The sequence below is a fragment of the Pongo abelii genome, chromosome 20 (genome assembly GCF_028885655.2).
Source record: "Pongo abelii isolate AG06213 chromosome 20, NHGRI_mPonAbe1-v2.0_pri, whole genome shotgun sequence".
In the NCBI taxonomy this organism is placed as follows: Eukaryota; Metazoa; Chordata; class Mammalia; order Primates; family Hominidae; genus Pongo; species Pongo abelii.
This window is the reverse complement of record NC_072005.2, coordinates 44,429,068-44,440,685: the sequence shown is the minus strand read 5'-3', so window position 1 is coordinate 44,440,685 and position 11,618 is coordinate 44,429,068. Positions and strand designations below refer to the sequence as shown.

General features: G+C 52.0%; 1 protein-coding gene across 1 annotated transcript; it reads left to right on the top strand.

Moving 5' to 3' along the window:
- The first annotated feature begins 516 nt into the window (after positions 1-516).
- Positions 517-10,191, top strand: ECH1 (enoyl-CoA hydratase 1). The gene is given in 10 exon segments (NM_001131175.1): positions 517-581; positions 785-992; positions 1,135-1,223; positions 8,041-8,165; positions 8,252-8,300; positions 8,487-8,551; positions 9,091-9,161; positions 9,259-9,330; positions 9,607-9,757; positions 9,897-10,191. Coding segments are annotated over 10 exon segments (987 nt in total). The 5' UTR covers positions 517-529; the 3' UTR covers positions 10,002-10,191.
- The last annotated feature ends 1,427 nt before the right edge of the window (positions 10,192-11,618 follow it).

Here is an 11,618-nt window from a genome sequence, read left to right as displayed (position 1 = left end):
TCCTTTACGTGGGTAAACTCACAGTACTGCCAGTTTCATTTTTAGTTAACGTGATATATACATGCATGATTACAAACTCTGCTGCCATTATGTCCTTGGACATTTCAGCTGTCGCCAATTATTCCACCATTATCACACAGCTGTGTGATGAACTTTAGCGGGAGCTATTTTCTTCGTTTTTTCTTTTTTTTTTTTTTTAAGACGGAGCTCGCTCGGTCGCCCAGGCTGGAGAGCAATGGCGCGATCTCGGCTCACTGCAAGCTCCGCCTCCCAGGTTCACGCTATTGCAGGAGCTATTTTCTTTGGCCAGGTTCCCACTGGGACAAAGGGTCCATTTCTGAGCCTGGCTGTCACTATGTAAGGCAACCGGAACTCGGCTGCCCTTAGTAAAGATGGCGGAGAGAACGGCGTCATTGCCTGTCAAGTTGCGGCATCGGTGCCCTCGCTCAACATGGCGGCCTTTTGTGCCCGCCCCCTCCGCTAACGGGCAGGTTACTCCGTCCCAACACAGTAGACGAAGGCTGCGGCGATGGCGGCGGGGATAGTGGCTTCTCGCAGACTCCGCGACCTACTGACCCGGCGTGAGTCACCTCTTGACTTATGGGGGTGCGTCGCGCTCTCGTGCTGTTATAGCAGATGTAGGACCGGGGGCCTATCCGGGGTCACGAAGGGCCCGAGTCCCCTAAATTCAGGGGTTCGTGTGCTCCCTTTTGAAGGACTCCCTAATTCGATAGGCCTGTGTCTTGCAGTCTGGGGTCATCAAAGGCTCTTCCTCTCTCCCCAGGACTCACAGCCTCCAACTACCCGGGACTCAGTATTAGCCTTCGCCTCACTGGCTCCCCTGCACAAGAGGAGGCTTCCGGAGTAGCCCTCGGTGAAGCCCCAGACCACAGCTATGAGTCCCTTCGTGTGACGTCTGCGCAGAAACATGTTCTCCATGTTCAGCTCAACCGGCCCAACAAGAGGAATGCCATGAACAAGGTCTTCTGGAGGTCTGACCTGCAGATCCTGGAGGCCTGCCTGCGGGGGGAGGCGGGGCTGCGGGACTGGGTGAAAGTGGAACGTTGTGAGGAGATGGCCATGAGGGCACGGTATTCCCGCCCCATTTGTAGCCCTTCACTCGTTGCTTCACAGAGAGATGGTAGAGTGCTTCAACAAGATTTCGAGAGACGCTGACTGTCGGGCGGTGGTGATCTCTGGTGCAGGAAAAATGTTCACTGCAGGTACCAGACGCTCTTCACACACCCTGCCAGCCTTCCTAGCTCCTGGCAATAGACAGTGGAGCAGTGCTTCTGAATTAGGGCTTTAAGCAGCTTCTAACTTACACCCTTTTTTTTTTTTTTTTTTTTTTTTTGAGACGGGGTCTTGCTCTGTTGCCAGACTGGAGTGCAGTAGCGCAATCTCAGCTCACTGCAACCTTCGCCTCCCGGGTTCAAGCAATTCTCCTGTCTGGGACTACAGGCGTGGGCCACCACGCCCAGCTAATTTTTGTTATTTTTAGTAGAGACAGGGTTTCACCATGTTGGCCAGGATGGTCTCCAGGCCCCTAAGTTACACTTTTATCTGTTTTTTTTTTTTTTTTTGGAGACAAGATATTTCTCTGTCACCCAGGCTGGAGTGCAGTTGCCTAATCATAAATCACTGTAACCTCAAATACCTGAGCTCAAGCAATCCTCCCACCTCGGACTCCCAAACTGGGGGGATTACAGGCAGGTGCCACCATGGCCAGCCCTATCATTTTTTTTTTAAAGGCCTACGTTAAAACATTCAAATACGAAAATTAGTCCAACAGAACACGACGGGATCATAGGCTCTGAAGTCTGGGTTTCCATCCTGGATCTGTGGCCGTGAACAACATGCTTAACCTCTCAGCCTATAGCTGTGTCAGCATATAATATAATAATATGCTTTCGTGCAACTATTCAACTCACTAATTGATTTCCAATTACTGGTCAGTTGGATCTTTGGATTGACCCACTGACCTGTTCTACAGATTGGAGAATTTCCACTAATCACAATTACTGACTCTTTCGTTATCTCTATCCTCCTGTAAAGCCCATCCAGTGATATTTTTTGTTTTGTTTTGTTTTGTTTTGTTTGAGACGGAGTTTTGCTTTTGTTGCAATGGCGCAATCTCAGCTGACTGCAACCTCTGCTTCCTGGGTTCAAGTGATTCTCCTGCCTCAGCCACCCGAGTAGCTGGGATTACAGGCGCCCGCCACCATGCCCGGCTAATTTTTTGTGTTTCTAGTAGAGATGGTTTTACCGTGTTGGCCAGGCTGGTCTTAAACTCCTGACCTCAGGTCATCCACCCGCCTAGGCCTCCCAAAGTGCTAGGATGACAGGCATGAGCCACGGTGCCCAGCTACCACTCACTGATTTTAAATTTCAGATATTGTAGTTTTCAATTCTCTAGTTTCCATTTGGTTCATATTTTATTTTATGTATTTATTTATTTATTTTGAGACAGAATCTTTCTTTGTCACCCAGGCTAGAGTGCAGTGATGCAATTTCAGCTCATTGCAACATCTGCCTCCTGGGTTCCAGCAATTCTCCTGCCTAAGCCTCCTGCGTAGCTGAGATTACAGGTGCCCGCCACCAGGTGTGCTTAATTTTTTTTTTTTTTTTTTGAGAAGGTGTCTCACTCTGTTGACAAGGCTGGAGTGCAGTGGCACAATCTCGGCTCACTGCAGCCTCCGCCTCCTAGTTTCAAGCCATTGTCCTGCCTCAGCCTCCCGAGTAGCTGGGATTACAGGCACCTGACACCATGCCCGGCTAATTTTTATATTTGTAGTAGAGACGGGGGTCTCACCATTTTGGCCAGGCGGGTCTTGAACTCCTGGCCACCAGTGATCTGCCCACCTCGTCCTCCCAAAGTGCTGGGATTACAGGCTTAAGGTACTGTGCCTGGTCAGTTATATATTTTTTGTCATGCATGTTTTTCTTCCTGCCATTGAGCATAGTTATAATGACTGATTTAAAATCCTTGTCTTCTGGCCGGGTGTGGTGGCTCACGCCTGTAATCCCAGCATTTTGGGAGGTCGAGGTGGGCAGATCTTGAGGTCAGGAGATCGAGACCATCCTGGATAACACGGTGAAACCCCATCTCAACTAAAGATAAAAAATAAAAAAATTAGCCGAGTAGCTGTAGTAGTGACTACCCAGCTACTCGGGAGGCTGAGGCAGGAGAATGGCATGAGCCTGGGAGGCGGAGGTTGCAGTAAGCCGAGATGGCGCCACTGCACTCCAGCCTGGGCAACACAGCGAGACTCCGTCTAAAAAAGAAAAAATTCTTGTCTTCAAATCTCAACATCTGGGTCATCTTGGGGTCAGACTCCTTACGATCTTTTCTCTTGAAAATGGCAGGCCGGGCTCGGTGGCTCAGGCCTGTAATCCCAGCACTTTGGGAAGCTGAGGCGGGTGAATCACTTGAGGTCAGGAGTTCAAGATTAGCCTGGCCAGCATGGTGAAACCCCGTCTGTACTAAAAATACAAAAATTACCCTGGCGTGGTGGTGCGCGCCTGTAATCCCAGCTACTGGAGAGGCTGAGGCAGGAGAATCGCTTGAACCCAGGAGGTGGAGGTTGCAGTGAGCCTAGATGATGCCATTGCACTCCAGCCTTGGTGACAAGAGCGAGACTTTGTCTCAAAAAAAAAAGAAAATGGCTTTACTTTCCTGTTTCTTTGTATTTTGAGTTAGTTTGGATTGTTTCCTGGATATTGGGATATAGGAATAAGATGTGGATACTCTGGATTCTATCATATAATTCCAAAGAGTGTTGAGTTTCCTGTTTTGGTAGCTTAGTTGGAATTAGTTTTTTTGGTTTTTCTGTTTTTATTTGCTACGTTGCCCAGTCTGGTCTTCAACTCTTGAACTCAAGTGATCCTCCTGCCTCGGCCTCCCAAATGTGCTGGGACTACAAATGTGAGCCACTGTGCCTGGCTTCTTGCTGATTTACAGACCATACGTGCACCCCCAGCAAAAGATTTAAAAACTAATTCTTCAGCCAGGGTAACAAACTGAGACCTCGTCTCAAACCAAAATTAGCTGGGTGTGATGCATGACCACACTCCCAGCTACTCTGGAGGCTCAGGTGGGAGGATGGCTTGAACCAAGGAGGTCAAAACTGCAGTGAGCTGTGATCATGCCACCGCATTCCAGCCTGGGTGACAGAGCAAGAGCCCATCTCAAAACAAAAAGAACAACAACAACAAAAACATAAATCTCCCAGCAAGAGATTAGGGCAGAGTTGATACACAGAATTCGGGACTCCGTGCTCTGGCTCTCCCCTCTTTGGAATATGCCCCCTCACTTCCCGGCAGCTATGGTCACCTTGGACTCTATCCTGTGACTCTTCAAGCACAATTTCAGTCTGCTATCAGGCTGAAAGCTTTCAAAACCATTTTCAAAAACACCAAGAGAGTGTTCTGCCACTCTCCTAAGTGGTCACTCCCTCCAGAATCTGCCCAGTGCCTTCAGATAATGGTTTGTTTCTTGTCCAGCCAGAGTATGTAGTTGTCCGTGGGAGGGTTGGCCCTTTAGGACTAAACCAGAAGCAAAATATTTCATACACTGATTTCTGCACAGGGCCCAGAGCCTAGTGCTTGGAACCCAGTCGTGACTAAGACAGTCCCAGACCCTGTCGTCATGGCGTTCCCAACTCAGTGGGGAAGACAGACAGTAAACTATTTCTTTCTGTTTTGTCCATTAACATCTTCCCAGGTCCCTTTCTTTCTTTCCCTCCCCTTCCCCTCCTTTCTCCCTCCCCTCCCTCTCCTCCCTCTCCTCCCTCTCCTCCCTCTCATCCTCCCTTCCTCCCTTCCTTCCTTCGTTGCTTCCCTCCCACCCTCCCTCCCTCTCTCTCTCTCTGTCTCTTTCTTTCTTTCATTCTTTCTTTTTTGAAACAGGATCTCCCTGTCACCCAGGCTGGAATGCAGTGGAGCAATCGCAGATCACTGCAGCCTCGCCCTCCTGGGCTCAAGCCATCCTCCCACTTCAGCCCCTCAAGTAGCTGGGACCAGAGGTGTGCACCACCATGCACAGCTAGTTTTTTCATTTTTTGTAGAGGCAGGGCTTGCTGTGTTGCCCAGTCTGGTCTCGAACCCGTGATCTAAAGCGATCCTCCCGCCTCAGCCTCCCAAAGTGCTGGGATCACAGGCATGAGCCACCGCACCCAGCCTCCTGCTTTCTTTCTTCATCTCCCTCTCTTCCTCCTCTTGTTCATTTGTTCATTCATTTGACAAGCATTCAGTGACACAGTACAGTGCCAGAGCCCCCTCCTGGGTGCTGGAGATGTGGAAACGGGAGGCAGCCCCCATTCCTGACCCCTTGCTCTCATAGAGCTCATGTCTGAGAACAGAAAGATGGGGCTCTTTTGTGGCTGTGCCGGGCCCAGGTCCTCATCTTTCAGCTCCCAGCTGAATGTGGCCATCTCATCTTATTTTCAGCAGCAAGACCCCAAAGGCCAGAAAGAAGAAACTGCGGGTCATGCCGTGACCCAGTGATAGAGTAGAACTACTAATTAGAGAAAGAAAAAGTTGGCCACAATTATGTAGCACTCATGGTGTGTCATGCACCTTTCTAAGCACTTTAAACATATTAATGAATTCTAATCACAGTCCACAAGACAGGTTCTGCTATAAGCCCCATTTAAAGATGAAACAGATCCAGAGACAGCAGGAAACTTACCCAATTCTCACAGCTTGTAAGTGGCAGAGCTGGGATTTTGGAACTCATGCTGCCTGGCTATAGAGTCCTTGCTCTTAGCTGCTAAATGTCTGTCATCTCAGTAGCTGGCATGCTGGTTAAAAGTAAGGGGGACTTTGGCCTCAGGCAGTCCTCTGGATCCTATCTCCACTTGTCTTTTCACCTCTCTGTCCTTCCATTTTCTTTTCTTTCTCTTTTTTAATTTTGAGTGAGGGTCTCGCTCCGTCGCCCAGGCTGGAGTGCAGTGGCACGATCATAGCTGACCGCAGCCTCCAACTCCTGGGCTCAAACGATCCGCCCACCTCAGCCTCCGAAAGTGCTGGGGTTACAGGCGACCACGCCCAGCCTCATGTGGAGCTAATTTTTTCATTGTTTGTAGAGAAGAGGTCTTGCAATGTTGCCCAGGCTGTTCTCAAAATCCTAGCCTCGAGGGATCCTCCTGCCTCTGCCTTCCAAAGTGCTGGGATTGCAGGCGTGAGCCACTACGCCCAGCCCCAAAATATACTTTTTTATTCATTTGTTTACCTCCCCCTGAGGACGGGGACTGTTGTCTGTATTGATCACTTATTGAGCAGCTTGTGTGCGCCAAGCCCTGTGCTAGGCACAGGGGATGCAGCAGTGGACAGAAAGACAAGAACTCCTGCGTTCTCAGAGCTCACATTCTAGAAAGGGAGTCAGACCCTCAAGCAGATAAGGACATAATCATAGGATAGCAGCCATGCAGCCCGGAGGTAAGGCGGGGTCAGGATGCGGGGGATGGGGCCACTGTCGAGCCAGGTTGGCCAGGGAGGGTCTCTCTAGGAGGTGACCTTTGAGCTATAGTTGAAGGAAGTGAAGGAGTCAGTCTGTGGCTGTTGCAGAGGGAGGGATGGTTGTCAGCCCAAAGGTCCTTGGCTCCCTCCCTCTCCTCCTCTGGGTCTTTACTCAAGGTCACCTTCTCAGTGAGAAGGTTCTGTACCACTGCAGCAGCCCTGTCCAAGTGTGCGTGTGCACACCCACACACACACACACACAGAGTTGGAGGCCAGTGTGCCCAAAGTAACAGGTTGGGAACAGTGTTCATGCAGGGTAGTGATGACAAGGACGTTCCATTTTGTTCTAAGAGCGACAGGAGGGAAAAAAGGGTCTGGGCCAGGCACGGTGGCTCACGCCTGTATCCCAGCACTTTGGGAGGCCGAGGCAGGTGGATCACAAGGTCAAGAGTTTGAGACTAGCCTGGCCAACATGGCAAAACCCCGTCTCTACTAAAAGTAGAAAAATTAGCCGGGCGTTGTGGCGGGCGCCTGTAATCCCAGCTACTTGGGAGGCTGAGGTGGGAGAATCGCTTGAACCGGGAGGTAGAGGTTGCATTGAGCCGAGATCCTGCCACTGCACTCCAGCCTGGGCGACAAGAGCAAGACTCTGTCTCAAATAAAAAAAAATAAAAATAAAAAAAAAGAGGGTCTGACCCAAGAAGGTGTCCACTGGCTCCCCCTGGCTGCGTGTAGGGAACAGACTGGGGACACAGGTGGAAACAGGGAGAGCAGGGTGGGCTCATGGAGAACAACTGATGGAGGAGAGGTCAGATTTGGGATCATCTTGAAGTTGGAGCCACGGAAATTGCTGCATCGTGAGATGTTTCTCATCTCAGGAAGCATCACCACCATTAACTGCATTGCTCACGCTGCAGACCTTGAGTCCCGGGCTGTCTGGCATCTTGGGGAAAAGCATGGCCTCTGGAGCCAGCTGCATGGTTCCAGATTTTAAAATCCCACTTCTGATGCAGCATGGTGGCTCACACCTGTAATCCCAGTGCTTTGGGATGCCGAGGCGGGAGGATCGCTTGAGCCCAGGAGTTCAAGAGCAGCCTGGGCACAGTCCCAGCCACTCAGAAGGCTGAGGTGGAAGGATTGCTTGAACCTGAGAGTTCAAGGCTGCAGTGAGCCATGATTGTGCCACTGCACTCTAGCTGGTATAACAGAGTGAGACCCTGTCTCTAAAAACATTAATGAGTTAATTGAAATAGTTCACTACTCACTACTCACCAGCCAGTGTGATTCCTTGGGCAAGTGCTTAACCTCTCTGTGCCTTAGTTTACCCATTGGTAACACAAATAGTAATAGGATCTAGCTGGTAGGGTTGTTGTGAGGATTCAGTGAGTAATGACTCCACAAATACCAGCTTTTATTTCCTTCCCACCCAACATGCAATCCTTCACCAAGTCTTGTGTGAGTTGTTTTTTCCGCCTTGGTGGTTTGGGGGTTTGAACCCGCAGCGCCTGGGTTCTCACACCTGCTTGGGACAATGGGTGGGGCCTGGGGGCCTGGGTGAGCTCCGTCACGCCTTTTCACCAGGTGTTGACCTGATGGACATGGCTTCGGACATCCTGCAGCCCAAAGGAGATGATGTGGCCCGGATCAGCTGGTACCTCCGTGACATCATCACTCGATACCAGGAGACCTTCAATGTCATCGAGAAGGTGACTCTAGGGGGCTGGAGGGCATCCTTCTCCATACCCGCCTCCCCTGGGCCAGCCTTGACCCCACTCTTCCTGTTCCCTCTCAGTGCCCCAAGCCCGTGATTGCTGCCGTCCACGGGGGCTGCATTGGCGGAGGTGAGTCTGCGGCTGTATTCCTGCTCGGGTGCTCCCCAGGTCAGGCTGCTGCCCTGATGCTGCGGCCACTGGCATGCAGCCTCAGCTCTGTCATGGGCCAGACTGTGTCCCAAGAGGCAGCCCCACGTCCCGGGAAGCGGGGTTGGTTCTGGTGGTCATTCAGTGTCCTTGGCCTCTACCTCCTAGGTGTGGACCTCGTCACCGCCTGTGACATCCGGTACTGTGCCCAGGATGCTTTCTTCCAGGTGAAGGTGAGTCATCCTCCCGAGCTCCTGCTTAGAGCTGGGCAGTGGGGTGGGGTTGGGGGGCCTGGAGTGAGGCTCGAGGGCTTCATGGAAGAGCTGGAGTTGAACCTGACAAAGTAGACTTGCCCATAGAGGAAGTCAAGAGGTGAAGTTGTGAGTGGGTAAAGTATGGGGTGGGGTTGAGGCTGGCAGGTGCCAGAGGCAGAGATTGCTCCTGGGGCCATGCTGGTGAGGGTGGGAGGCAGGATGGAGCCGGGGGATGCAGTAAAGGGGTCTCAGGTAGGGTGAGGAGGGTGCCTCTCTCATGATGGAGCTGCCCTGAAGGAATGGGAGGGCACATGAGTGGGAAGGTGGGCTCTATTCTAGGTTGAAGGAACTTGCCTGAGTCAAGAAGCTGCCTGGGCAATGGAATGGGACTTTGGAGGAAGTCACTGGGGTGAAGGTGGGGTGGGACTCTCCAGTAAACATGAAATTTCATGGCCATTGACGTTGCGAGGGGCACAGTATTGGGCAGAAACCAAACAGTGACTCGATTCCTCCCCCAGGAGGTGGACGTGGGTTTGGCTGCCGATGTAGGAACACTGCAGCGCCTGCCCAAGGTCATCGGGAACCAGAGGTGGGTGCAGGGGGTGTGGGGGTGTGGGCGGGGGACCCCAGAGCATCTCCCAGCCCCGGGGTGGCAGCCGCCTCCTGATGCACGCTTCCCCTTGCAGCCTGGTCAACGAGCTGGCCTTCACCGCCCGCAAGATGATGGCTGATGAGGCCCTGGGCAGCGGGCTGGTCAGGTAGGGCCGTGGCCGTGGTAGGTCAGTGCTGGGGGCAGCCAGGCCTGGAGTGTTGGAGGCCTCTGCCGGTCCCCTTGTCTCCTTTCTCTAGAATTCCAAGGGGCATCCTTTCTTGGTGAGGTCATTTCTTTATTGTGGGGTCAGCCCCCTGCTCTGATTGGGCTGTTTCTCTGGGGTCTTGGGCCTTCCTCTGTGAGTGGCCACTTCTTCATCTGCGGGAGGTTGGAGGAGAGAGCCCTTCCCAGCCCACCCGGTCCCTGATCTCTTTCGCTGCAGCCGGGTGTTCCCAGACAAGGAGGTCATGCTCGATGCTGCCTTAGCGCTGGCGGCCGAGATTTCCAGCAAGAGCCCCGTGGCGGTGCAGAGCACCAAGGTCAACCTGCTCTATTCCCGCGACCATTCGGTGGCCGAGAGCCTCAACTACGTGGTAAGGCGCACGCTCCGACCAATCACAGCCCTCCTCTAACCCCAGGCGACCAACCAAGGTGCAGGGTGCTCGCATGCTTTATCCTGATTGGCCCCTGCTAATCTCTCTCCTCGTTCTTTCCCAACACCCTGGGTACCAGGCGTCCTGGAACATGAGCATGCTGCAGACCCAGGACCTCATGAAGTCGGTCCAGGCCGCGACTGAAAACAAGGAACTGAAAAGCGTCACCTTCTCCAAGCTCTGAGAGCCCTCGCGTCCCAGACCCAGCCAGGGGCCTGGCCTTGTCCCGCCTCATCCGCAGAAAGGGAGGATGGGCGATGACGGTCGTCTCTATGCCTTCTCACCCAGTCTCCCAGTTTATAACTTTATGACAATGCGTTTCTCAAGCCCAAGGCCTTATCTTCACCCCACAAACAATAAAGCAAAGTAAAGAACCTGGTGCCCTTCTTGGAAAGAGGAGAGGTGGGAGGGGCTGGGATGCACCTGGGGGCTCCAGAGACCGCAGTCCTGAAGGCTGGGGCCAGAGGTTGGATGCATGGGAATGGGTGGCATGGAGGTGATGGCCATTCAGACTGGCAGCGGGCAGGTGAGGGGCACAAGGAAGCCAGGGACGGAGGGAGTGAGCAAAAGTCGCTGGGCTCCCTCTGGATTGCAAGGCTTCCCCGTCTCCCTGCCTGCCCTGGGGTTGAGGGTGGAGTTCGCGCCCTGCCTGGCACCTTCATTGCACAGTACATGTGATCTGGTGCTGGCGTCTAGCTGGGATTCCCTTGTTACCAAATCTTGAGCCTCATTTCTTTAAAACTTTGGTGTGCTGGGCACAGTGGCTCACACCTGTAATCCCAGCACTTTGGGAGGCTAAGGCAGGGGGATCGCCTGAGCTCAGAAGTTCGCGACCAGTCTAGTCAATGTGGTGAAACCCCATCTCTACTAAAAATACAAAAATTAGCCGGGTGTGGTGGCAGGTGCCTCTAGTCCCAGCTACTCGGGAGGCTGAGGCAGGAGAATCCTTGAACCCGGGAGACGAGGTTGCAGTGAGCTGAGATCGCACCATTGCACTCCAGCCTGGGCGACAGAGCGAGACTCTGTCTCAAAAAATCAAAAAATAAAACAAAAAAGAACTTTGGGGTTTCTGGCTGGGTGCAGTGGCTCATGCCTATAATTCCAGCACTTTGGGAGGTTGAGGCAGGCGGATCACTTGAGGTCAGGAGTTTGAGACCAGCCTGGCCAACATGGCAAAACCTGGTCTCTACTAAAAATACAAAAATTAGCCGGGCGTCGGGCACGCCTGTAATCCCAGCTATTCAGAAGGCTGAGGCAGGAGAATCCCTTGAACCTGGGAGGTGGAGGTTGCAGTGAGCTGAGATGGTGCCACTGCACTGCAGCCTGGGTGATAGAGCAAGACTCTGTCTCAAAAATGAACAAACAAAACCAACAAAAACGTTGGGTTTTTTTATCCATATATCATCCCAATCTTCCGGATTTATCTTTGGAATAACTGCAAGAGACCAAGCATTAAGTTAATGACTTCTACATGCCATGTCCTGTTCTGAGCATTTATTATCTTAATGATCAAGGACCCTATGAAGTTGATACTATTATGATTATTATTATGACTATTATTGTTGTTATTTTTAGAGACAGGGTCTTTGTCACCCAGGCTGGAGTGCAGTGGCATGATCATAGCTCGCTGTAACCTTGAACTCCTGGGTTCAAGCGATCCTCCTGCCTCAGCCTCCGAGTAGCTACGAATACAAATGTGTGCTACCATGCCCAGCTAATTTTTATTTTACTTTTGTAGAGATGGGGTCTCACTATGTTGCCCAGGCTGGTCTTGAACTCCTGGACTCAAGCAGTCCTCCTG